The sequence below is a fragment of the Taudactylus pleione genome, unplaced genomic scaffold, assembly GCF_031769625.1.
Source record: "Taudactylus pleione unplaced genomic scaffold, aTauple2 ptg000130l, whole genome shotgun sequence".
Classification (NCBI taxonomy): Eukaryota; Metazoa; Chordata; class Amphibia; order Anura; family Myobatrachidae; genus Taudactylus; species Taudactylus pleione.
The window spans coordinates 7,964,302-7,992,198 of NW_028284532.1; the positions used below are offsets into that span (position 1 = coordinate 7,964,302).

General features: G+C 45.3%; 1 protein-coding gene across 6 annotated transcripts in view; it reads right to left on the reverse strand.

The window, feature by feature from the left end:
- Positions 1 to 27,897, reverse strand: part of MYO1A (myosin IA) — a 141,659-nt gene that overhangs the window by 22,700 nt on the left and 91,062 nt on the right. For 5 of the 6 annotated variants that reach the window (XM_088473196.1, XM_088473194.1, XM_088473195.1 and 2 more), the window contains 11 exons: positions 27,134 to 27,220; positions 24,940 to 25,005; positions 23,818 to 23,922; positions 21,538 to 21,600; positions 19,392 to 19,592; positions 18,766 to 18,992; positions 16,806 to 17,006; positions 11,122 to 11,221; positions 7,299 to 7,448; positions 2,264 to 2,332; positions 1,739 to 1,825 (listed from right to left, as the gene is read on the reverse strand). In XM_088473196.1, coding sequence (XP_088329322.1) covers positions 1,739 to 1,825; positions 2,264 to 2,332; positions 7,299 to 7,448; positions 11,122 to 11,221; positions 16,806 to 17,006; positions 18,766 to 18,992; positions 19,392 to 19,592; positions 21,538 to 21,600; positions 23,818 to 23,922; positions 24,940 to 25,005; positions 27,134 to 27,220 — 1,356 coding nt within the window. The remainder of the gene's footprint in view (positions 1 to 1,738; positions 1,826 to 2,263; positions 2,333 to 7,298; positions 7,449 to 11,121; positions 11,222 to 16,805; positions 17,007 to 18,765; positions 18,993 to 19,391; positions 19,593 to 21,537; positions 21,601 to 23,817; positions 23,923 to 24,939; positions 25,006 to 27,133; positions 27,221 to 27,897) is intronic. The other variant, XM_088473197.1, reaches the window with a different exon arrangement.

Below are 27,897 nucleotides of genomic sequence, written 5' to 3' on the forward strand. Positions count from 1 at the left end.
GCTGAGAGAGAGGGGAATGTGGGGGGATCGCTGAGAGAGAGGGGAATATGGAGGAGATCGCTGAGAGAGAGGGGAATGTGGATGGGATCGTTGAGAGAGAAAGAAGAGAAGGGGATGTGGAAGGGATCAGTGAGAGAGAGAGGGGAATATGGGGGGAGAAATATGTGTGGGGGGTTGCAGCTGCCTGGTACAATAAAGTTATTTTTTTCTTATTGAGACAAGGCGCACATGATGTCATGACATAACATGCGCCAAACCACCGACAGGAACCAGCTGCAGCGTGAAGAGGGGCAGCCAGAAGACACAGGAGAAGGTAAGAGTCTGTGGGCTGTAAGGGCTGGATGCAAGGGCTGTCAGGAGAGTCAGAACGGGTATAGTCTGGAGAGACAGAAGGGGAGACAGAAGGGGTGCAGTCTGGAGAGACAAGGGGTGCAGTCTGGAGAGACAGAAGGGGTGCAGTCTGGAGAGATAGAAGGGGTCTAGTCAGACAGAAGGGGTGCTGTCCAGACAGACAGGAGGGGTGATGTCTAGGGAGACAGAAGGAGTGCTTTCTAGAGAGACAGAAGGGGTGCTGTCTAGAGAGACAGAAGGGGTGCTGTCTAGAGAGACAGAAGGGGTGCTGTCTAGAGAGACAGAAGGGGTGCTGTCTAGAGAGACAGAAGGGGTGCAGTCTAGAGAGACAGAAGGGGTGCAGTCTGGAGAGACAGAAGGAGTGCTGTCTAGAGAGACAGAGGGGTTGCTGTCTAGAGAGACAGAAGGGGTGCTGTCTAGAGAGACAGAAGGGTTGCTGTCTAGAGAGACAGAAGGAGTGCTGTCTAGAGAGACAGAAGGGGTGCTGTCTAGAGAGACAGGAGGGGTGCTGTCTAGAGAGACAGAAGGGGTGCTGTCTAGAGAGACAGAAGGGGTGCTGTCTAGAGAGACTGTGGGGTTGGAGTTGCAGAAACACGGGGGGGGGCTGCCTATTTTGTCAGTCCCGGGCCCCACAATTTCTGATGGTAGCCCTGTCTGCAGCTGCTCTTTCTCCACATGCAGTGGTGTAGCAAAGAGCCATGTGCCTGGAGCAAGCACATAGTGTGACCCTCCCTAGTAGTACTAAAATGGTGGCATGACCAGCAAGCAGACACAATGGTCAGCAGTATAAATGGCCATTGTATGCAGGAAGTCGGTTAAACTGGAGGGTTTCTAGTATTTGGAGCAAATGTTTAATGTACACCAGGGTAGCCAACCCTGAGAGCTACCAACAATGTATGTTTTCCAGGTCTCCTCATAGAACCACAAGTGAAATAATTAGCTCCACCTGTGGATCTTTTCAAATGTGTTAGTGAGTAATGACTACACCTGTACACCAGCTAGGTGGTCTAGAAAACGTGAACTGTTAGTAGCTCTCTAGGACCGAGGTTGGCTACCCCAGTTCTACACCAAGCCCCTGCAGATGTGTTGCTTTGGACCTACAATGGAGATGCAGTTCTTTACTGCTATGTACTGTAGGCAAGTAGTAGTGAGGAATGTATGTATTTACACAGTATTTGGGCTACCTACATATTGTATTCCACTGTCGCTACAGTGCAAATCCAATTACATAAAAATGACTGGCAAATTACTTTACATGCGACAGACCTATATATGAAATAACTAACATTAAATATTCTGAATGCACATGTTCTCCCCAATGTACAGAGGTAGTACTGCATTTTTATTGTCCTCCAGTCTGTTGAGGTGGATAAGCATGCAGAGTTACCTTGTACCCCCTCCAATAAGCACAAATAGTAGACGATGCCTCCGACTGACGATTTAAGAGTTTCATTCGTCTCAGCATTACACGTGCCTAGAATCAAATTAACAGGCATTGAGAAAAGTTATTTATACAGTGCAGGCATATTACGCAGCACTTTAAAGAGAATATTTAGTCATTCACATTAGTCTGCCCAAATGGAGCTTACACTCTAAAATTGCCTGCCATAAGGACACATACACAATAGGGTTAATTTCTCATCAGAAGCTAATTAGTGGGAGGAAACTGGAGAACCCGGAGGTCATCCACGTGAAGAAAATACAAATCGAACACATACAAATCTGGAAAAAAAAACTGAACCCATGACCCCAGTGCTAATCACTGTGCCACTGTGCTGCCTGAGTAGTAAAGTGTGCAAGCCACAGAGGAGACACAATAATAATAAAATGCATGCAAACATTCAGTGTATCATACAAAGATTCTTCTATAATATTATCTTAGCATCAAAACTGTGTACGAGTAGTCACTTACCTTCCAGCCTCGGATATACGCTTGCAAAAGTAAAGCAGAAAACCTTATTTTCTGGTATTCTTTCTTTTGCTGTAAAAAATACAGTATGCACATACAGTAAATAAATGGTTCGAATTGTAAAAGCAAACACTATTTTACTTTGTCTGCAATTTCACAACTTCTATTAAACAATAATGCAAATTATGTGAATTAGCTAATTATTGGCTATTGACTCATCACTATTAGAATTGACACTGGGCCCCGATTCAGACCCGGTCGCAAGCGCTGAGCGCTCGCAACGGGTCGATGGTGGCCCAGAGCGCATGCACACGACAGAGCCGGCTCCGTCGTGTGCATGCGCGAGACCCGGATAGCGACGGGCACTCCGTTGCTCCGGGTCTCGCAACAAAGGGGGCGAGCAGTCGATGTTGAGTGACAGCTCGCCCCCTTTGGTGGGTGGGCCGGGGGGGTGGCTGCCCAAACGGAGACGTTCCCATGTGAACGCCTGCCGTTTGGGGGCGGCCCCACTGACATCACGAGTGATGTCAGTGGAGAGATTCCGGCTCTGTTAGAGCCGAAATCTATCTGGGGCTTGCGGCCACGAGACCCTACCACAAGGTCAAGACCATCGCGACCATCAACCTGGCCGCTCGCTATAGCTGTGGGTGGTCACCCACAGCTATGCAAGCGGCCAGGAGGCCGCACAAAAAAAAAAAAAAAACGTCCTTCAGAGCGTCCGGCTCTGAATCAGGGCCACCTTTTTACGAATTGTGGGCCTGATTCTGAGATTTACGCTAATGTAACTGATACTCAACTATCCAGCAATATTGGCTGGCAGTGTCCAGTACTGTCTTACTGCTCTAACAGGCTCACCTTGGTGCATATGCAGGAACTGGCTTGCAAAATAAAATAAAAAAATTTCTGACTATTCTGATTTAAAAAAAATTCTATTTAATTAAATAAAGCATTGTTTTAGCGAATATTGCCAGATTGCTGCTATGGTCCTTGTTAAATAGGCAAATCTTCATATACTCTCACATTAAAACCCATAATTGGTTCAAGATACTGTATGTGCAATTCTAAATACTGTACAGATCCAATTTGTGCTTACAATCAGTACATCAGTATTGCACTTTGAAACGCACATGCATGCAATTCCAAATGATGTCCTACAAACTTGGGCTCAAATAAAGCGAATACAAGAAAGAGGAGACTAAGGGGTAAATATACTAAGATTCGAGTTTGGTCGAGTTTTTTATTTTTTTTAATCTCGAATTGCATCGCCTAACCTCGGGTGATTTTCCAGTTTTCCATCTCGCAAATTTACTAGGAAGTGAGTTTAGGTGAAAGCGAGTTTTCCAATGGTGATGCAGATCGAGATTTCTCCCCCGAGTTGCAAGTTTAGTTGAGATTACTCAACCGAGATTACAGTGTTTTCTCTCTACAAAACATCTCCCGAACTAGCAGCCTGCACATATCAGTGACATATGTGAAGGCTGGTTGTGTGTTATACCTGTTAAAGAAGGGTTAAATTAAAAAGACTACGTAGGGTCCCCCCCGCCCCAAAAGCATAACCAGCCCCGGACTGGTCAGCCAGTCCTGGTTCCAAAAATTACAGGGAACAAACCGAGTAGTTCCCCCGTAAATTAGGAACTGGCACCTGGATTCAGGGCCAGTGCTGGTTTTAAATATAGGTGGTAAAAAATTGCGTGGGGGTCCCCCTATATTTAAAACCAGCACCGGACCCAAACCGACCGGGGTGTAATGCCATAGCCAGGAGAACCTATTACCGGGTCTCCATGGCCAAAAGCATGCTCACCTCAAGCCAGTCAGGCCAAGCCGGGGATCTCAGGGGAGGTGGGGACCCCCCAAAAAAGGGTCTCCCTTCTGCCAAAACCCCAGACTTGGTCTGAAGCCCGGGGCTCTTCCCACACCCCTGGGCTGTGGGTATGGGGGTAATAAAGTGTAAAATAGTAGAAAACTATTGTATTTTACAGTGGAACTACAGGTGCCAGCATGCCTGCCCTTTTGCACTTGTGGAACTACAAGTGCCTGCAGTCGGCTGGCACCTGTACCCCCACTGTAAAATAAATAGTTAAAAAACAACAGTACACACTGTATCCAGTAAAACTTTATTACATACACCTAACCCACTCACACATACTTACCTGTGCCCAGCTGTTCTGTCCTCTTCTCACATGTAGATTCCACGGATGTACCTGGAAAAAAGATTCCATGCTCACCTCAATCCTGGCGCTGCTCTCCGTAGCATACACGTTCTTGGAAAAAAAAGAAAACAACACATAGCCCTATTTGGGGCACCATGGACTTGGCGACTGAGCCACGTTATGTGTTCCACTTCACAGTCTGAAACTAATATGTGTGTCTTATTTGCATCACTAATGCAACAAAAGTAGAATGCACGGGTACCCTGGACACTGGTGCTGAGATTGCATGCAGCTGCTGTGTGCGGCTCTGACGCTAACCTGGGTAAAAACACAAAAGACTGACAACCGACACGAGTGAGCTGCACCATGCATAGTGCCAGGCAGCGTTGTGCTCAATCTAAAGGCTCATAGACACTAGACAATATGCGTATGAGCCGATACTGGCAGCGACAGATCTGGCGGGGGGTGCCGGCATCGGCATGTGCATACACACTTGCCGATGCCGATAGCGACGAACAACGGTGGGGGAGTGGGGCCATGCTGCATTCGGTAGCATGGCATCGTTAACAATGGCCCTCATTCAGAGCCACTCGCTATTTGCGGTCGTTCGTTCTAAAACAAGGGGTGGCTATTCAAATGAACCGTTCGCTGTTTGCGGTCTGTTCACGCCTCTATGTCTGAACGAGCGAGCAAAACTTGCGTTCGTTTTTTGGAAAAATACGCCCCCTGGCCGCTCGCATCCTACGTCATGTCCGCTATTTATTAGATTAATCGAGTACATCGACAAGGGTATGAACTGCTCTCTATTCTTGTGGTTGGTGTTTGCTACCACAATTTTGCGAGCAGTTCTGACTCTATAATAACCCAGTGACGTGGTCAATGACGCTGCTGTTTTAAATATGCACACCCATAAAACGCCCGTTTTGACCTTTAAGCACGCCTGCGTTCTGATTTCCACTCCCCATTTTCAAGCACCTTCCCCTGTTACCACCCACATACGCCTCTTTCTGTCACTCAAAATAGCAGGCATTCGCTATTTTGCGAGCACATGAAGTTCGGCCACACTGACTGGTTAGCGCATGCGTATAACGATCCGTACGCATGCACAGTTGGGCTAACATCGCTCGGAACGAACGAGCGGCCGCTTACGAGCGGCTCTGAATCAGGCCCAATGTCCCCAGGTTGCGCAGCATGTACTGCCGACTGAGGCTATCGTTAACGGCCCGTGGGAGCATGCATCGTTGGTCGTTCGGACCTTACACACTAGACGATATGAACGATATATCGTTGAATGATATCGTTATCATTCATATCGTTCACTTTTATCGTCTAGTGCGCATGCCCAATAAGACTTTATACCAATTCCATTGTGGCAAAAATACTAATCCTTAGTGCCCAGGGCACTATAAAAGACTCTGGATGCAGCTACGATACGAATAAGATGCTACAGTCGTTAAAAGGTACAAAAGTCCGGGAATCACTTACTGTGGCGAAGTGTTTAAGTCACACCATGTGTCTTGCGCGTTATCGCACACAAATGATAGATGTATGAGGACACATCTGTACTGTATGCACTATTGTGTGATCACAAAGGGTGATAAGTTCTCATAAGGACATACTGTACTACACTATACTACCCTTTGTTTATTCTTTTTCAAGTTATTTGTGGTTATTTGAAGAGGAAGAAACAAAGGTTATATTACTGTTTGTATATTTGTTTGTAAAGGCTGCTGGTCAGCGCCTGTGTTTAGTTTTAAGAGAAAACGCCAAAGGATACACCAAATAATTTTTCTATGTAGCTGTATTGTCAACTACCCTATCCTATGTATGGAATCAGTATGGCTGGTGGTTCAAATCCTGACAGCAGAAACCCGGCAGTGAAGATCCCGACAGGTAAGTTATTTTTCCTATTGACTAACCGAATCTCCCCCCCTAACCCTCCCTTAGGGGTGCCTAACTCTAACCTCCCCCAGTGCCTAAGCCTAACCCCCCTCTAAGTGCCTAGTCCTAACCCCCCTTCCCCGCAGCCTAACCCTAACCCTCCCTTAGGGGTGCCTAACCCTAACCTCCCCCCAGTGCCTAAGCCTAACCCCCCTCTAAGTGCCTAAACCTAACCCCCCCTTCCCCGCAGCCTAACCCTAAGTCTCCCGGGGGGGTGCCTAACCCAAACCTCCCCACCAGTGCCTAAGCCTAACCCCCCTCTAAGTGCCTAAACCTAACCCCCCCTTCCCCGCAGCCTAACCCTAAGTCTCCCGGGGGGGTGCCAAACCCTAACCTCCCCCTTGGGGTGCCTAGCCCTAACCCCCCTTCCACTAGCCTAACCCTAACCTCCCGGGGCGGATGCCTAACCCTAAGTTCCCCCGGGGATCCCCAACCTAAATGTGGCTGTCCACGCCCGGCTCCCGGCTTACCTTCGATCGGTAAGCCGGGTGTTGGGCTCCCGGTGTCAGGATTTCGAGGCCTGTCATTAGACACTTGCCGGGATTAGACAGTCGGGATGCCGATGGTCGGCATTTAGACCGTCGGCATCCCGACTGCATACCCTATGAATGGAGGGGGTCATCGATAACATCTCTGCCAGTTTAAAATTGGCAAGTGGTTAATAAGAGGACACATCATTGGGCCACTGGCACCGCAGAGGACCCACCAGGAAGAAAGCAGTATTCTGTATTACTACATGACTTATTGAGCTCCACTGAAGAACTACATTGGCAATTTTGTGTAGAATTCTTCAATATCAGTGTTAATGCTACTAAAGGTTTCATGTTGTACAGCATCTTAGAGTATTAGTCATTTGTGTTTAAAGTGCTCAGTTATGGTTACTAATCAGCCTTTAGCCAACAGATACTGAATTATCAGAAATGTATTTATAAGATCTTGAAACTTACCAAGTGGCCCCGATAAAATGCAGAAATGGTGATTTGGCTCTTGCGCATACGCAAAAATTTAGCTCGCATCATCCATCCACGAATTATCTTTTGTATGAGGGTGGCCAGTTCATCTAATTTATCCCTGCGTTTCTGTTCCAAGTCAAAAAGCTAAAAGCAAATCGGTTTGTCAGTGAATCGTTACAAGGCATAATATTAGGCATGGCCCTGATCAGACAATGATATGACCAATAGAAGTGAGCACTATAGTGAGAGACATTCTGTTAGTTTTTGCTAGAACATTGGCAAAATTATGTTTATACAGATGATTAGTCAAAACAAAATTACAAAACAATACTTATAAATTTGGCTGTGCTGAAGAGTTACAGGTACACTGTTTGTGGCTGAAGGTTGTCTTAATAAGTAAAGTGAATTGCTCTCACATTGGGGCTGACTGTGAGTCTGACAGTCTTAGCCAGTTCTAGTATACAGCGCAATGCGCAGGAGATAATTTATACATTTTCTGCGTATCTTTGCCCAATGCTGAGTGGGATGGATCTTTTCCGGATCTCGCTTTGTGTGAAATGGGCATTACTAGGTGGCATCTGGGCTGTTTTGACACAGTTGCCTGTGTATCAATAATAAACACTTGTTGTTTCATTAAAACAGGGGTGGGGAACCTTTTTTCTGCCGAGGGCCAGTTGGATGTATATAACATTATTCGTGGGCCCGCTGCAGACCATGCCCCCTCCGTGTGATGTCACACGGGACTGAGTGACGATCGCCTGTGATTACAGCAATGCCGAAGTATCCTGAGGATGCTCTGGGCAGCTGTAAGGGCAGCAGTGTGACCGTCTGATGCACCCTAAAGACGCTCAAGTCGGCACTGCTGAATAGATTCTGGCTCTGGGGTGCCATTCTAGGCACTCTGCTAGTCAGGTGAGGCTAGCAGAAAAAAGCTCTGAGGGCCAGACCAAATGATTCCGAGAGCCTTATACGGCCCCCGGGCCTGAGGTTCCCCATCCCTGCATTAAAAGATAAGTGTACATATTTGTATTATTTTGTAACTTAGCCATAATAGTATTAAAAGCGCTATTTTCTAAATGCAAGGTTGGTTGTATACACTCTGTAGTAGAGTATATCTAACATTAACTGCAGCTTCCTCTTCTCTTACTGCTGCTACCACACAGGTTCTCAAACTAGGTCCTCAGGACCCCAAACAGTGCATGTTTTCCAGGTCTCCTCACAGAATCACATGTGAAATAATTAGCTCCACCTGTGGATTTTTAAAATGTGTCAGGGAGTAAAGGTCCCCATACATCTGCGACGGATCGTCGCGATGTAGCGATGGGATCGGAAACGCTGATCCGCCGGACAGAAATGCTGACCGGCGGCCATCGAAGTTCCGCGATCCGTCGCAGGATCGGTGAAATTCTACATGTTAAATTTCACCGATCTGCCAATCACGTTTATTTTTTGATCGTGATCGGCATATCTGCAAAATCCAACATGTTGGATTTCAGCGAACCTGCATGCCGGGTTGCAGGATCGCTACATCGCGACGATCCATCGCAGACGTATGGGGCCCTTAATGAATACACGTGTACCTGATAGGAGACCTAAAAAATGTGAACTGTGTGGGATCCTTAGGACTGAGGACCACATTCAGACCCACTCGCAAGCGGGTCGATGTTTAGGCACTGCGCACACGCAGCGGCCGCACTGTGCGTGCGCAAGCCCCGGAGTGAGAGAGAAATTCTCTCGCTCCGGAGCTCACTACAAAAGGGGCGGCTGTCGATGTTGATCGACAGCTTGCCCCGTTTTGTAGGCGTGGTGGGGGGGTGGTTTCACAAGCAGAGGCGTTCCTTAATCAGTAGTGATGTCAGTGGGGAGCTTCCTGCTCGATCAGAGCAAGAAGCTCCCTGGGGCAGGGCCTCAACTAGGGGGGGGCTGGAGGTGCACGTGCACTGGGTGCACCACTGCACCTGGCGTCAGTGTCCTCCAGCCCGGCGCTGCAGAGAGGCTCCAAGCTGGAGGCCTGCTATTACCAGCGGGCGCCCGGTTCCTTCTCTGCAGCGACATGGTGTAGCCGGAGGCGGAGGCTGGAGTTCTCTCCTGAACTCCAGCTTCCGGCTCTCCCCACGGGCACTATGGGAGAGACATCATGATGTCTCCCCCATAGTTCCGAGGAGCAGCTGGGCGGACCGGACGCGACGCTGGATGCAGAAGCAGGGTTCAAGGTAAGTTTTTTCTAATAAGCTGCACTACAGGGGCATTATTATGGGGGCATGGACATTACCACAGGGGCATTACTATGTGACCATGGGCACTACAGGGGCATTACTATGGAGGCATGGGCACTACAGGAGCTTTACTGTATGTGCACTGCAGGGGTATTACTATGGGGGCAGGGGCATTACTTTGAGAGCATGGGCACTACAGGGGCATTATGGGGGCATGGGCATTTCCGCAGGGGCATTACTGTATAGGCACTACAGGGGCATTACTAATGGGGCATAAGCACTACAGAGGCATTACCACAGGTAAATTACTGTGGGGGCACTACTATGGGAGCATGGGCTCTACAAGGGCATTGCAATGAAAGCATGGGCTCTACAGGGGCATTACCACAAGAGCATTAATATGGGAGCATGGGCACTACAGGGGCATTACTGTATGGTGGGCACTACAGGGGCATAAAAGTATGGTGGTCACTACAGGGGCATTACTGTATGGTGGGCACTACAGGGGCAATACTATGGGGGTATTAACATATGGGCACTACTACAGGGGCATTACAATATGGGCACTACTACAGGGGCATTACCTCAGGGGGCATTACTACAGGGGCACTGATGCAGGGGGGAATTACCAGGGGGGCGCCAAATTACTGACTTGCCCCTGGTGACAAAAATCCTAGTTTCGGCCCTGCCCTGGGGCTTGCAGTTGCCGAGACCCAACCTTAGACTTGACCATCGCACCCACAGCTTAGCTAATGACCAGGAGGCCGCACTGCAAAATACAAGCGGCCGCCCTCATTCAGAACGAGCGCTCACATTTTGCGAGCGCCTTTGAATGAGGGCCTGAGTTTGAGAACCACTGCCTTACCAGATGCAAACCGTTCTAAAATCACTAAACAGCTATATGTGCCAATGATGTCAGACCAGCTGACATTAATCATACGCAGAGGAATTCATGCTGCAAAAGAAAATAAGTGCTTACACCTATATGTAATGTCATGTTAGACACACTCTGCTGCAGTAAAAATATAAAATGCAGTATAGTCAGTAACTAACATTTACAAATAGAGTTTGTTTGATTATTATGTGTATTTTTTGTTTAAAAAGGTTGTATTTTCAATGTCTGCATTGTTGTTCCTGATTTGAAACTTGCATTGAGGGGTGCCCGTGTGGCCTGGCAGTGACTGGATAATAAGGGCAGCAGACAGGGAGACCACCTGGTGCCTGGCAGTGGCTGGTTACAAGGGCCGCAGACAGGGGGGACCCCCTAGGCTGCTTTTGCCAAGGTTGTGCTATCTGCCTGTGGTAGAGGTGGTGCTGCTCTGCATTCATAAAAGATACACAGCATAGGAAATATGCTCGATAGACTTTGTAATTACCGTATGGGAGAGATGTTTCAAGCAGTCTAAAAAATGGAGCCGTTACCCATAGCAACCAATCAGCTTTGAGGTAGCATTTATCAAGTACATTCTATAAAATTATAGGTAGAAACTGAATGGTTGCTTTGGGCATCTTGTCCTCTTCTCCATTCTTTACACTGCTTGATACATCTCACTACAAAATATTCTACAGCATTTTGTACATGTTTACATAGAACAACATACCGTGCATGGAGTCCTGATAAATAGTTTTGTTCGCCCATATGCAAGTTCTTCAGCTGGAATTTTGACATCTGGGTCATTTAGCAATGTCTCTACTCCGGCCCTGGCAAAGACACAGCAACATAAAACCTTAGAATGAAAGTTACAATACAGACCATGTATTGCCACATCTCTATACAATAGTTATTATAATTATCATTACTTTAATCTATTATTATCATCGATTTGTAAGGCTCCATGGTGATCCGCAGTTCTAGACCGTGTAGCACACAGGACATACATAAAATAGGAACTTACTAGATAGACAAAATAAATGCAGACATGGAAACGAAGGGTAGGGAGGGCCCTGCTCATGAGAGATGTTACATTCTAATTGGAAGAGGACACAATTGATACAGGAGGAGTAAGTGTGGCTCAGAGTGGAGACTGGGAAAGGGTGCACTAGTGTGAGCAGTATAGGTGGGAGTAGGGTAAGATGTAATAAAGAGATGAGTTTTCAGAAAGCATTTACAGATGTTAAATCTGTGGTAGCGTCTGATCAGGCATAGTAGGCAAATCCATAAGTGGGCAGCGGCATGGGAAGAGTTGTGTAGCTGGAAGTGTGAGGATATTACTAAGGATGTGGCCAGGAGCAGGTCAGAGGTAGATGCAAGAGATGGTTTATGTACTAATTAGATGTTTGGAGTCTGCGCATGTGCAGAACGGGTCCTGCGATGTCGCTTGTAGATTCCCCCAAAGGGGGCAGAGAGGTGGCGTGCCTGGACTGCACCCCCGCAGCCACCAGCCACCATTTAGAATACTTTTGATCCAGAGTCCGGCTGGCACTATAACACCTGGTACTGCTGCCTATGTACAACCTATGCGGGCGGCTGTGACATTTACTATAGTTAAGTGAGACGTCCTGCACAATAAAAGAGCTGAAATAGCTCCGCCTCCCAGCCCTTTATACAGTGCCCTCAGTAATGGTCCCCCTATGAAGTGCCTCCAGCAGTGCCCCCAGTAGTGGTCCCCCTATGCAGTGCACCCAGTAGTGCCCTTTATACAGTGCCCTCAGTAGTGGCCCTTCCTATACAGTGCCCTCAGTAATGGTCCCCCTATGAAGTGCCTCCAGCACTGCCCCCAGTAGTTGTCCCCCTATGCAGTGCACCCAGTAGTGCCCTTTATACAGTGCCCTCAGAAGTGGCCCTTCCTATGCAGTGCCCTGTTATGTAATGCCCCCAGTAGTTGGTCCCCCCATGCAGTACCCTGTTATGTAGTGCCCCCAGTAGTGGGTCCCCCCTATGCAGTGCCTCGTTATGTAGTGCCCCCAGTAGTAGGTCCCCCCTATGCAGTGCCCCGTTATGTAGTGCCCCCAGTAGTGGGTCCCCCTATTCAGTGCCCCCAGTAGTGGGTCCCCCCTATGCAGTGCCCCTTACAAATATAACACATAACACGCAGATTACTTACCTGAATTCCCGTTCCTGCGCCTGTCACATCCGCTCTATCCTCCCACTCGGCACTGTGGGAGAAACATCATGACGTCTCTCCCATCACCACTGCAGGACCGGAAGGCGAAGCTCATGAGTGAGCTCCGCCCGGCTCCCTCCGTGGATAAAGCAGCTAATGAGAGTCTATCTGAATCTCATTGGCTGCTAAAACAAACACATAGCCGGCGGCGCCACCGGCGATGTGTTTGTTACTGAGCGGCGGGCAGGGGGGTTTTCTGTTTACACAGAAAACCCCCAGCATGTGTGTCTGGTGCTCAGGCAGGTCGCGGCGGTCACATGCTACGTGATGTCCGCCACCATAGAGCACTCCGGTAGCAGCAGGTCATGGAGGTGGAGCACGGATCGGCGGAACAGCGGGGTGACAATGTAGCCAGGTGCCCCCTTCAGGGCTGGCGCCCGGCGGCAAATGACTCCATTGTCTCCGGGAGTTCCGCCACTGTCTGCGGATGCTGCCCTCGGATCGCAGTTGCTGTCAGGAGGTGTCTGCTTCCTATAGACTCCTTCTGCAGTTTGTACATATTTGCTGGACGGTATTGCAGAGCCTCTTCATTGTGGCTGTGCAATAACATCCACATCTGAATCAGGCTCAGAGTTATATTATATGGAAACTGAGATGTATGAATGGGTGGTGTTACTGGGGACTTTATAGGTTAGGAAGAGTGATTTGAATTGGATAGTGGAGGACATTAGAAACTAGTGTGGAGATTTGCAGAGTGGTTCAGCAACTGGGGAGTGTCGGGAAAGAAATATTATATAATGTTGCTGCTGCCTTTAATATTGATTAAGGGGAATGCCAGAGAGGAGGAAGTTGCAGTAGTCAATGTGGGAGACTATGAGTGAGGGGATAAGAGTTTTGGTAGCATCTTGGGAAAGAAAGAGGCACATTTTATAGCAATATTTATAAGGTGGAGGTGACCGGATTTGGAGTGAGAGTGACACCAAGGCGGCAGCGTTGAGAGTGAGGAAAGAGTAGTATTATAGCCGGTGAAGGAAATTTGAGCAGGTGTGCACACAGGAAGGGGTTTCTGAGTACCCGCAGTGGGTGATGGGGGAGACGTCATGATGTCTCTCCCATAGTGCAGAGCGGAGAGCGCAGAGCGGACCTGGAGGACGGAGGAGCGTACAGCAGTGGGCGCGGCAGGAGCGGGGATTCAGGTAAGTGTTGTGTTTCTTTTTTTTGTGTGGGTCTTTGTCCAATTTATGTAAAGGGCACTGCATAGGGGGGGCCACTACTGGGGGCACTGCATAGGGGGGACTATATAAGGGCCGCTACTGGGGGCACTATATAAGGGGCACTGCATAGGGGGGACTACTACTGGGGGCACTATATAAGGGCCACTACTGGGGACACTGCATAGGAGGCACTACTTCTGGGGGCATTATATAGGAGGCACTACTGGGAGCACTGCATGGGGGGACTACAACTGGGGGCACTATATAAGGGGCACTGCTTAGGGGGGACTACTACTGGGGGGCACTATATAAGGGCCACTACTGGGGGCACTGCATAGGGGTGACTACTACTGGGGGCACTATATAAGGGGGACTACTACTGGGGGCACTATATAAGGGGCACTACTGGGGGCACTGCATAGGGGTGAATACTACTGGGGGCACTGCATAGGGGGAAAACTACTGAGGGCACTGCATAGGGGGGACCATTACCGGGGGCACTGTATAAGGGGCACTACTGAGGGCACTGTATAAGGGGCACTAATGAGTACACTGCATAGGAGGACCACTACTGCGGGCACTGTATATGGGGCACTGCATAAGGGGGACTAAAGGGGGCACTATATAAGAGGCACTACTGGTGGCATTGCTTAGGGGGACCACTACTGGGGGCACTGTATAAGGGCCACTACTAAGGGCACTGCATAGGGGGACCACTACTGGGGCACTGTATATGGGGCACTGTATAAGAGGCACTACTGGGGGCACTACATAAGGGGCACTGCATAGGAGGACCACTACAGGGGGCACTGTATAAGGGGCATTACTGGGGGCAGGGATTTTTTTAACAAATCATGCTGGCTGTATTTATTTGCCTGCTGCATTCATATTTTTTAGTGATAGAGGTGTGCGTGTCTGTGTCAATCATTGTGTGCGCACCCCGTCATATGCTGAGTGGTATATTTTACTGTAGTGGTCCTAAATCCTGTGTAAGCTGTTTCTATCTATGGGGGGGAATTCAATTCAGCGCGATGATGAATAGCTGCGGGAGGGAGCTTCCGCAGCTAATCAATTTAATGCACTGTGTGCCTTGTAAGGAAGCAGGTAAGTCAGAGATTGCCAGTTCTCTTGACTTAACCTGGGTGTTAAGGCGCGGTATCCGGCAGTCTCCAACTAAAATGCAGAGCGCGTGGTTGTTAGTGCCGCACTAAGCCGGCAAACAGCTGCGTGCCCGGCACTTTTGTTGGATTTCTCCTCGCATCCCCAGGGGGGTGCGAGAAGAAATCCTTTGCCCAGCCAAACACCGCGTTGTATTGAATAGCTGCGGGAGCTCTCTCCTGCAGCTATTCTACATCGCACTGAACTGAGGGCCTGATTCAGAGCTTGCTATGAATCAGGACCCTCCTAAAAATGGAGTGGCCTCCTGGCCGCTCGCATAGCTGTGGGTGACCACCCACAGCTTATGCAAGCGCCAAAAAGATGGTTGCAATGGTCAAGACCATCACGACCATCAGGCTTGCGACGAAACCCTGCTTTAGGGTCTCGCTGCCGCAAGCCCAGGAGTGCTTTTGGCTCTGATAGAGAGCTCTATCAGAGCCAAAAGCACTCCCACTGACATCACTAGTGATGTCAGTGGGGCCGGCTCCAGACGGAAGGCGTTCCCATGGGAACGCCTCCGTCTGGGCAGCAACGCCCCCGGCACGCCCACCAAAGGGGGCGTGCTGTCACTCACCATCGACAGCACGCCCCCTTTGGTGCGAGACCCATAGCGACAGCTTGGCTGTCGCTATGCGGGTCTCGCGCATGCGCACCATCGACCCACTTGCGAGCGCTCAGGTCTGAATTAGGCCCTGAATTCCCCTCTATCTATCTATCTATCTATCTATCTATTTGTGTCTAGATGTTTTTTCATTGGTTCAGTAACCAAGAATTTGGAAACCCCCCTTTCAAAATCCTGCGCTTGCCACTGTTGAAGTTAGGTGGTGACTTTGGGAGGAGACAACCTGTTAGGCTGTTTTAGACATGTTGAGCTTTAGGTCATGTAGGAACAATAATGTGGTGATATAAGAAGGGGAGACATCAGGGGAAAAGAGTTAGATTTGGGTGTTGTCAGGTGATGATACTGGAGACCAAATGGGAAAACATGTAATGATATTTTTTCCAGAATGAGCTAACCCAGATTCTCTAACAAATGGAATAGATCCAGAAAAATTTGAATTTTGTATTACATTAAAAACTTATTGTAGAAAAATGATAAAAACAAAAAACCAAAATGACATATTTTTCACATAATGATGATGTAGAGGAACTCTTTTAGATGGGTGTGGTATATAAAGTTAACATTCATATTGTGAACACTAGTGGCCCAGTGGTCAATTACCTGGTCCTGGCGGCAGTGGTATCTCCAGTGGTTGCTTCCCGGTCCCATTTGTGGAGCAGTTCCGGCACAGGCATCTGACAAGTGGCGTTCCGGTGAGTATTCTCCCCCCTATCCCTAACTCTAACCTCCCCCTAGTGCCTAACCCAAACCCTCCTGTCACGCAGCCTAACGCTAAAGTTAACATTCTGAGAATGTCGGGATTTCACATGTCGATATTTCAGCTGTTGACAATACGAACATGTCTACATTTTGAGGATGTCAACATTTCAACAATGTCAACATCAACTGTCGACATTGTGGTGTCAACGTTATTATTGTCAACCTTATGACTATATCCCTTTTAGATTATTGTTTGAATAATGGGCCAATAGTAAGAGGTATGTGACAGACTGCCTTTTTAAAAGGTGAAGCTATATTATGCAACAGGTCTGTCATGTGTTCAGAGGTAGCGTATACTGTATGTGTTACTAGCGCAGATATCCTTTTGTATGGTTGTAGAATCTTTGATTAAATATTACTGACATGACCAATGGGCCTATGTTTGTATGGCAGCATCTAGGAAAACATCCATTCCATACAGACACTCCTCATGTTTTTGTTTATACTATGACCCAGACAGATGACACTGCTACCATTTACACTCTTACTGTGTTTCTCCTTTCCAGTGAGGCCATGTCTTCTTACTCAGCATCTTGTAGCGTTCCAAGAAAGACTTATATACTTGTCTGTAAGCATATCCAGCCCTACGTACTCTGACATTCTCCAGCAGCCCCAGATAGCGAATCTGTGTCTTCACAAGGGTGTCATCAAACAGAGACGGCTTCTTTGTGCCATTGGGCTTCAGACACCTGTTTTTTTTATAGAGAAAGGGAGCAAAAAGCCTATATTTATTAACCTTTATTTATATAACACCAATACTTTATTAGGCAGCACTTTACACAGAATGTTGGTTCATTCACATCAATTTGTATCCCAGTGGAGTGTACAGTCTAAGTTCTCAATATCATAAACACACAATAAACTACGATCATGTTTTCGGATTGATTGATGATTTTGCTTTACATGCAATGTTTAAAAAAATTCAGAAAAATGTGTAAAATATAAAACACTGAAGCTGTGGGCCTGACTCAGAGATGGACGTTGCTGCGTCCGCTCTAGCGCCGGTTGGCGCAGTTGTGGGTGCAATAATATGAAGATGCTAGCCTTTCCCCTGTGCAGGGGGTCTAGACAGTCCCCCATTGGCGCACCATCGTGTCCACTCTCTCATGATATGCCCACGTGGCGGATATTTTTGCAATCACTTTAGGCCACCGCCCAGATACCGCCCATCACTTTGCCTTTCAAGTTCTGTTACCAGCTTTCCTGATTGCAACAGAATCATTGTGCGTACACTTTGTGGTACCCGGACTCCATAGGGTTTTTCAGATTAATTTGTACAAGTGCAGTAGCTCTGAACTCCGCCAACATCGGCATTGCGTTCAGTTATCGTCCATTTCTGAATCAGGCCCTGAATGTTTAAAGGGTGCAGAAGCTGAAAACCAAAAATGAGTGCTGTAACCTATGGTAATTAGGGGGATATGTATCAAAGATAAAGTTTGAGAGAGATAAAGTACCAACCAATCTGCTTATAACTCTCATTTTACAGGTTGTGCTTGAAAAATTAAAGAAGCTGTTTTGTTGGTACTTTATCTCTCTCCAAAGCTTGATACATCTCCCCTTGAGTCAGACACAGCATTAGCTTTCATTAGTCTAATTGCGCTAGTCTGCTTAAAGCTGATTAATGATTAGTTGCTTTGTGTTACTATACATAATTGTTCTTTAACTGTTGATTCTACATAGCCTATATGCACATGATAAATATTTAGGAAGTAGCTTTTTAAATGCACCATGGTAATGCTTATTTATATGTTTATTCTCTACAACAAGAGGTTATTTATTTTATTTGTTATTCTAATAAATACAGTACATTATGCAGATGTCATCATGACATTGTTCCCATAATTAATTACGGTACTTTAATTTAAATTAAACCTAACAGAGATTTTTCTTTTTTTTGCTAACAAAACAATAGTTAAAAAATTGTTCTGCTTGTGACCTGATTGTGTATAAGTGTATCTGGCTGGGTGCCATGGCGATTGACTGTTGCTAGGCAACCAAGGCTGGTTGAAATGGCAACGGTCGGTTGCCATGGCAACCTGCATAAATTGCATAGCAATAGTCGGTTGCCGTGGCAACTAGCCTATTGGTATGCAATTTAATCTGGTTGTCATGGTTACCGACGATTGCTAGGCAACCGAGGCTGGTTGCCATGACAAATGACAGTTACTATGCAATTTAGGCTGGTTGCCATGGTGACCGACTGTTGCCATGGCAACCAGCCTCGGCTGCCTAGCAACAGTTGGTTGCTATGGCAACCAGCTCAAATTGCATAGCAATGATTACTGCCATGGTAACCAGCCTCGGTTGCCTAGCATTGGTCGGTTGCCATGACAACCAGCTTAAATTGCATAGCGATGGTCTGTTACCAAGGCAATCAGCCTTGTTTGCCTTTTTAGCAATTTACGGGTTAGTTTTCTATGGGTAAAACAGATATAGGGAATATATCACCTGATATAGTTGGGGTTCTTGGCATACAGGTTCTTCATAAGCGTTGATACAGAGGCTCTAAACTGGAAGCCAATTGTAGGTGGACGTTTCAAAGAACTGTTCTTGGGATCTCCCTCTGGGAAAAGATATTTCAGTAGTTCGTGCTTTGCCATCCACATGGCCTGGGAGAGGTCTCTGAAGAGAAGGTCATTGTTCTTGTCCAGAAATCCATCAGTGTTGTAGGTGACCTGAGCAGTAATAGTTGAACAGTACATTACATAAATTCTCTTAGATCAATTACAACTAATCACTGTATAGATGTATAAGACTGCTGTCCAAATTATACCCCCAGAACCGTATATTACAGGACTTCAGTAATTTTAAAGCAGACAAAAGTGGGATAAGTCAACAACTGGAATGTCAAAAGCTACCTATACTATCAATTTAATATACCATGAACTATAGTCCATACTGTATCTTGTACAGATGAAGCCATAGTTATCTCACAGTGATATACGGCATACAGCTATCCCAGAAATTGTCTCTGAAACCATATGTGTAACTGCATCTCTAAGTAGTGAAAGCAAGATGGCTCAGCCTACTATTCTGGGATAATAATCTGTGTAAATGGCAAACTTGGTTCTCACCTGCCCTGCATAGTGCTCAATGCGGAAACACGTAGCAGGTAATGTGCTGTCAGTGATGCGCTTCTCATTCTGGCTAAACTTGCTCTTGAAGTGCTCATGATTCTTGAACTTTTGTCCAAGCTTGGAAAGGAAGGTGGCATCAGATACATTTCCTGGGCGCAGACACTCCTCATCCAGCACTGCTAAAATGCCATTTGTATTCTGCCGAATAGAGACATCAAGTGTTTACTGTCAGCCTACTGGTTAGTAAGACATTATAGATATCTTACAGCAGAATGCATTCTCTGTCTAGCCTCTATTCACCACCACAATGGCTTTGAAATGAAACAAAGATGATGTGCTTTAACTGCAGACATTCAGATTTAATTTTAGGGTAATTACATCCAAATCAGGTGAACGGTGTAGGAATTACAATGGTTTCTATATGTGCCTCCCACTTTTTAAGGGGCCAAACGTAATGGGACTATCAACTCAAAAGCTATTTCATGGACAGGTGTGGGCTATTCCCTCATTATTTCATTATGAATTAAGCAGGTAAAAGGTCTGGAGTTGATTCTAGGTGTGACATTTGCATTTGGAATCAGTTGCTGTCGACTCTCAATATGAGATCCAAAGAGCTGTCACTATCAGTGAAGCAAGCCATCATTAGGCTGAAAAATCAAAACAAACCCATCAGAGAGATAGCAAAAACATTAGGTATGGCCAAATTAACTGTTTGGAACATTCTTAAAAAGAAAGAACGCAACTCAGCAACACCAAAAGACCCGGAAGACCACGGAAAACAGCTGTGGTGGATGACAGAAGAATTATTTCCCTTGTGAAGAAAAACCCCTTCACAACATTTGGCCAAATCAAGAACACTCTCCAGGAGGTAGGTGTATATGTGTCAAAGTCAACAATCAAGAGAAGACTTCACAAGAGTGAATATAGAGGGTTCACCACAAGATGTAAACCATTGGTGAGACACAAAAACAGGAAGACCAGATTAGAGTTTGCCAAACAACATCTAAAAAAGCCATTATAGTTCTGGAACAACATCCTATGGACAGATGAGACAAAGATCAACTTGTACCAGAGTGATGGGAAGAGAAGAGTATGGAGAAGGAAAGGAACTGCTCATGATCCAAAACATACCACCTCATCAGTGAAGCATGGTGGTGGTAGTGTCATGGTGTGGGCATGTATGGCTGCCAATGGAACTGGTTCCCTTGTATTTACTGATGATGTGACTGCTGACAAAAGCAGCAGAATGAATTCTGAAGTGTTTCAGGCAATATTATATGCTCATATTCAGTCAAATGCTTCAGAACTCATTGGACGGCGCTTCACAGTGCAGATGGACAATGACCCGAAGCATACTGCAAAAGCAACCAAAGAGTTTTTTAAGGCTAAAAAGTGGAATGTTATGCAATGGCCAAGTCAATCCCCTGACCTGAATCCGATTGAGCATGCATTTCACTTGATGAAGACAAAACTGAAGGGAAAATGCCCCAAGAACAAGCAGGAACTGAAGACATTTGCAGTAGAGGTCTGGCAGAGCATCACCAGGGATGAAACCCAGCGTCTGGTGATGTCTATGCGTTCCAGACTTCAGGCTGTAATTGCCTGCAAAGGATTTGCAACAAAGTATTAAAAAGTGAAAGTTAGATTTAGGATTGTTTAGTTTGCCCCACTACTTTTGGCCCCTTAAAAAGTGGGAGGCACATATAGAAACCGGTGTAATTCCTACACCGTTTACCTGATTTGGATGTAATTACCCTCAAATTAAATCTGAAAGTCTGCAGTTAAAGCACATCTTGTTTGTTTCATTTCAAAGCCATTGTGGTGGTGAATAGAGGCCAAAATATGAAAATTCTGTCAACGTCCCAATATTTATGCACCTGACTCTGTGTGTGTATATAATATATATACATATGCAAAATGCACAGATGCGACTTCATTGTGAAGGAAAGAAAACCACAACTACAACATAGGCATCAATCAGCATGCTATACAGTATATATATTGTTGGCAAAAAATCTTATTGAATGTGTACAACTACTTGTAGAAATTTTGTATGTATACCCATGAACCTGATTATTCACATTAACTATAGTCAGAGAATGATACAGCTGTGCACAGACGTAATATGCAAACTTCTACTTACATTCTCTATGAGGTTACAGATGATCTCGTTGTCAAAAAAGGTTATGTTTCTCCATTCAATGCCCTAATAATAAAATCAGACTTTAGCCACAACATGCAGTACACACTGGTATATTATATTTTAGAACATAGGGGTCATTCTAAGCCTTGGGCCCCTATTTACCACAAAGCACAATTAAAAGTCGGTTGTAGTGTGACATTTTCAACTAAATTCGCATTGCGAATTTAGAAAATATCACATGGATGCACTAACTCCCGCATGCAGGGACAGAGCTTGCGATAAAGCTCTGTACCTGCCAATCCCGTCCACACAGTTCTCTCTGTATTTTTCGGAAAAAATACGGGGAGAATATGTCTGCGTATGCGCCACCACCGGCTACCGCTACAACCAGCCCTGCAATCACCGATCCCTCCTGCGACCGGGTGTGGAGTAGAATTTTGCAAATTCTGCTCCAATTGCCTTTTAGTAAATTCATGTGATACTATAATAATGTGAATAGGGTGTGAAAACACCTGTTTTCACATTATTTTAGTAAAAATAATGTTAATAAATATGCCCCTTGGAGAGAGATAAAGTGGATGGAGATAAAATACCAACCAATCAGCTCCTAACTGTAATTTTTCAAACACAGCCTGAAAAGAGACAGTTAGCAGCTGATTGGTTTGCACTTTATCTCCATCCACTTTATTTCTCTCCAAGGCTTAGTACATGGACCTCTAACTTCTCCAAGATGATGCTAGCCATGTATTTCTAGTGACACAAGCTTGCAATTTATTTGCAGGATGTCAAACAGTATTTAAACACACATCCAAATGTCCCGTTGTGATCCCTAGCACTAATCTAACAACGTTCACCTCTCTATTAGATCAGCCAGCTTTTCCATCATAGATCATCAAGCCCATAGAAAACAACACTAACCCTAAACTCAACCTAAGCTCTTCCCTATTTGGCCGGTGTTTTTGTCAGAAAGCTCACACTTTTCCTATATAAAACTGACTAGCCCAGGTATTATGTTTAGCATGTCTGAATATAGCACCACCCTGAGATATGCCTGTGGGAGTGAGAGCAGATGCTCTTCCAAACACAAGTGGTAAGTACTTGGGCTATATTTACATCTAAATTAATATGTATACAACTATTGATTCAGCAAGCAGCATGTAGTTTTCTATAGAATGAAGTGTGTGTCTGCTGTGGCAGGTGTCTGTAGAATTGAGATTACGACAGCAACCAATAACTTAGTTAACGAGACACTATTTAATGTTTATTATCATACTGCTTTATTTTAATAAAATTACTCATTAAATGCCACATGTTCCTAGTGGGTTGAACATAGAAATGCCACCTCTCTATTAATTATTTACAATTGGGAATGTTGCAATGCTACAGTATTGTATTCAGTACTGTCGTTTTCATTATTGGAACGTTCACCACCCAGAGGATAAACTGTGTACTGCAAGGCATGCAGTCTTGCGTGGCATACAGTATGCCTCGCCACGACATAATGCACAGTATCTGCCATAACACGTACTGACATGCAGCGGCAGGGAAGCCAGAATGCCGCGCTATGAGCAAAGATGTGGCAGGACATATCTGTATCTTCAATTCTAGCCCACAATGTCTATACCAGTGATTCCCAACCACGGTCCTCAAGGCACACTAACAGTCCTGGTTTTAGTGATGTCCAAGCTTAAGCACAGATGGTTAAATCAAAATAACTGAGGTACTAATTAAGTCACCTGTACCCAGCTATGGTTAGCCTTAAAACCTGGACTGTTAGTGTGCCTTGAGGACCGTGGTTGAAAACCACTGGTCTATACAGTAGCCCATAACATGGAAATCTATGAAATGTAAACATATCTAATTTCATTATAGAAATGAAAAAAAATATTGTATAAATTAGTGTTTCCTAAACTCATTCCTCAGGGAGTACAAACAGTGCATGTTTTCCAGGTCTCCTCACAGAATCACAAGCGAAATAATTAGCTCCACCTTTGCGTCATTTAAAATGTGTCAGTCAGTAATGAATACACCTGTGCACCAACTAGGAAAAATGGAAACCATGCACTGTTAGCGCTCCCTGAGGAATGAGTTTGGGAAACACTGGTATAGATCATTATATAGATGAAAGCTCTTTACTGTGGGTCTTGATATATTAGACATTGTATAACTGCATATAGCTTAACATTTTATAGGTATCTCCAAAAAGTAGTAAACAGAAAATTATTTTAAAAAAGTGCAGTTAGTTTAAAAAAAAAGTTGAACTAGCAAAATTAGTTTCACCTCTCTTTGGTATTCTTCTTGTTCTTCTTTTAATGTCATTTGAATGAAAATCTGCTGCAGTTTTTCGTTACAGTAATTAATAATGAATTGTTCAAAGCTGTTTTCCTGATGAAAATGAAAAAATATAACAGTTATAACAAAAGAAGGTTTTCAGGTTTGCAGGGTTATGTATAGAACCAGAATTTGTAATACATTTATAGGCACATGTGCCTCTGAAAGGTACTATTTGTCCTACCTTTGGCTTTCAACTGCTGCTTGAAAAATAGCATACAAAAGGCTAACTCAAGGGAACATATGTACAGCTCTTGTTGCCAGCTGTGTCATTCTTCTCATATCACTGGAGATTCAAACATCTAGCACAAAAAGCTGTTTCTGCTCAGTGTTTGAAACCACAGTGACTGGGAACTATACAACAGGGAACATGGTTTTTGGAACAGTTTTCCTTTTGTAAACTGTGAGGGAAGACTTGCCGCAATATACACTGTAATAGTGTTCCTAGCCAATGATTAAAGACAGGCAGGGAAGTATTTTTTTGACATCATCTAAGTGGTACCTAGGGATGGTCATCGCAAGATGGGGATCGTATAGTGGTGAGGATGCCGTCATCGTAGCCATCACAAAGTAACCATGGAAAGTTATATAGTGCATATGCATAGTAGAGTCAGGAATTTTGCTTATGTGCAAAGTACCTGTGCTACAGACAACACTTGTAGGTGTCCGCAGCTGCACAGAAGATACACATCATCGGATGGACATCCACAACCAGCTTGAGATGCTTGGCAACCACCGCATTCCAGGCATTGAATGGAAATGCTATTTATATTGAGCCGGGAACAATGATGGTCCTATAGCAATGCCTCAGTGATGTCTCCTATTCCTAGCAAATTCATAAGCTGCAAAATGTGTATTTGGTGTGCCCTCTCTCTAGATTAAGGGTGTTTTATAGCAGAAGATACGAGAGAGCAAAGATTGATTGAGTGCAGTTGTATTTAGCACAAGGAAGACAAGTGATGTGTGGTAAAATAATTAGTACAACTACCTCAATGTGTCCACTAATTCTATTGTATAATTGTAGTAGATTTATAACCGTGCAAATAAAACCCAAATATCACTGATACTCACATCTAATATCTCAAATCCATAAATGTCCAGCACACCCATCACCTTCTTCCCCTGGAACTCAGATACCTGACAGAGAAGATCACATTGAATGGACTATATACTGTATAACTTATATAATTGAATCGCCAGGTCATGTGTGCATAGTGAATGCTAATGCGAAAAACCAATAGGAATATCTACTTATATCTATATGTATGTATATTCTTCCTGTATCACTAGGCCAATATAAAAATACCTGTATTTTACTTACAATGAATTACATATAGGAGCTGATTCTGGGAGTACCTGTATGTTACTTACAATGAATTACATATAGGAGCTGATTCTGGGAATACCTGTATGTTACTTACAATGAATTACATATAGGAGCTGATTCTGGGAATACCTGTATGTTACTTACAATGAATTACATATACAGTAGGAGCTGATTCTGAGAACACCTGTATGTTACTTACAATGAATTACATATAGGAGCTGATTCTGGGAACACCTGTATGTTACTTACAATGAATTACATATAGGAGCTGATTCTGAGAATACCTCTATGTTACTTACAATGAATTACATATAGGAGCTGATTCTGAGAATACCTGTATGTTACTTACAATGAATTACATATAGGAGCTGATTCTGGGAATACCTGTATGTTACTTACAATGAATTACATATAGGAGCTGATTCTGGGAATACCTGTATTTTACTTACAATGAATTACATATAGAAGCGGATTCTGAGAATACCTGTATGTTACTTACAATGAATTACATATAGGAGCTGATTCTAAGAATACCTGTATTTTACTCACAATGAATTACATATAGGAGCGGATTCTAAGAATACCTGTATTTTACTCACAATGAATTACATATAGGAGCTGATTCTGAGTTGGGAGCAAAGTGAAAAAACAAGTATCTTTGTATCTGGAACAGACCCTGTTACAATACAAGGGATGCTAATACATTTACTTGTTTGCATGCAGGGTAAATATTGGCTGCTGTTGCCTGTAGCCCACAAACGCTGGACAGCTCTATTTTTACACTAGAATTTAGATTTAAGTTTGGACACACCCCTCCTAAATCTAATCTCTCTGCACATGTTACACCTGTCCTACCTGCAGTGCAGCCTGGTATTACCAAGGTGCACAGTTATTTGCTCTTTGTTGCTTTGCACCAAACTCAGATTCAGCCCCATAATGGGGCAGCACAGACTGTGTAATGGTTAGCATTACTGCCTCACAGCACTGAGGTCATGGGTTCAATTCCCACCATGGCCCTAACTGTGCGGAGTTTGTATATTCTCCCTGTGCTTGCGTGGGTTTCCTCCCACACTCCCAAAAAATATATACTGGCAGGTTAATTGGCTCCCAACACAAATTAACCCTAGTGTGTATGTGTGTGAGCATGTGATAGGGAACATAGATTCCCTTCACTGGGGCAGGGACTGATGTGAATGGCCATCTATTCTCTGTGCGCTATATAAATAACTGGTAATAAATAAATAAATAATATTCTACTCTATCACTGTACAAAGCCATGTAGTGCTGCTACCATGGGTGTCTTTAGATAGTAGGCGGCCCGTGTGCATACCCCGTCACGGGCCCCCTCCTCTCACTCCGCAGAATCAATAGACTATGGGCACTAGAGTGTGCCTAGGGTCTACTGTGCATGCGCAGATCGCCGGGGAAATGTTGTGAATGCCATTTTCCCAGCGATCTTCTCACAGCGCATGACGCCGGAAAAATGGCCGCGGTGGCCATTTTCCGGCGTTTGAACATTGCTGCAAGACTTGACGCGGGACTTCGGAGAGGTAAGTATGACAAAGTATGGGTGCAGGGTGTGCGGTGTGGGGCCCCCGCACACCCTGTACCCATTATATATACACCCCTGGCTGCTACTTATGCTGTCAGTATTATTTAGGATAAAGCATGCGCACAACCCCAGGAATATGGGGCCTGCATCAATTTCTTGTGTTATCTGTACTGCTCATGCGCAGATCTTCAGGAGAATGATGCTCGTGCCCTGACACAGAGGTAATTATCATGTATGAATGCATTGTGGGCCCCCTGTACCCTCATGTGCATTACACATCCTGCACCCATTATAAATATGCCCATGGCATAAAGTGACATACATGTTGCCTATATTCACTAATATATACATGTCCACCCAAAATTATAATTCATTTTAGAACTAACCTTTATACTTTCATTGATCCTCTCCACCAGCCAGCTGAAAAGCCGGTCATACAGATTCTTTGCCAACGCATCACGAGCATACATCCCCTAAAACAACAATAAATAACTGTAATAACAAACAGTGGAGAAGAGCAAAGGCTTATTTATAACAAGGTATTGGAAAAGCTAAGTGCAAGCATATGATGGCACAATTCAGCAACCTCGGGTTTAGGAGACAAAATATTTACAGTACAAAACATTGCAGAACATGGGCTACAAGCTACAAAAACATTGTTTCATATATGCAGTCACTGTACTCACAGAGGTAGCGCTGCCTGTAAAGTTTTGGTGCTAATGTGGGCAGCGAAGAAGCACAAGAGGAAGAGGGCCCTGCTAATGAGAGTTTACAGTCTATAGGGGAGGGGCAGACAGAGGTGACACAGAGGGGAGAGACAGTGAGCTTCCTCACATGGAGCGCCAGTTACTGACATAAAGTTGAAGGAGCCACCAGCTTCTCACAGAGCGCAGAGGCTCCATAGGCGGCACCGTCACCACCCCATGGCCCTTACTTCTGGCTAGCAGAGTGCCTGGAGCGGCACCCTAGAGCCAGGATTGCTGCTGCAGCACCCACGGAGCCTCCTGTGGATGCACTATACGGGCACCTTGCACAGTATATGCAGTTGATCAGGTGTCCCCAGGACGCCCAGTCAGCGCTGCACTTATCGGAGCTGCCGGTCACGCCACCTTCATGACATTGCGCGCTCAGGGGGCGGCACAAGCCCAGG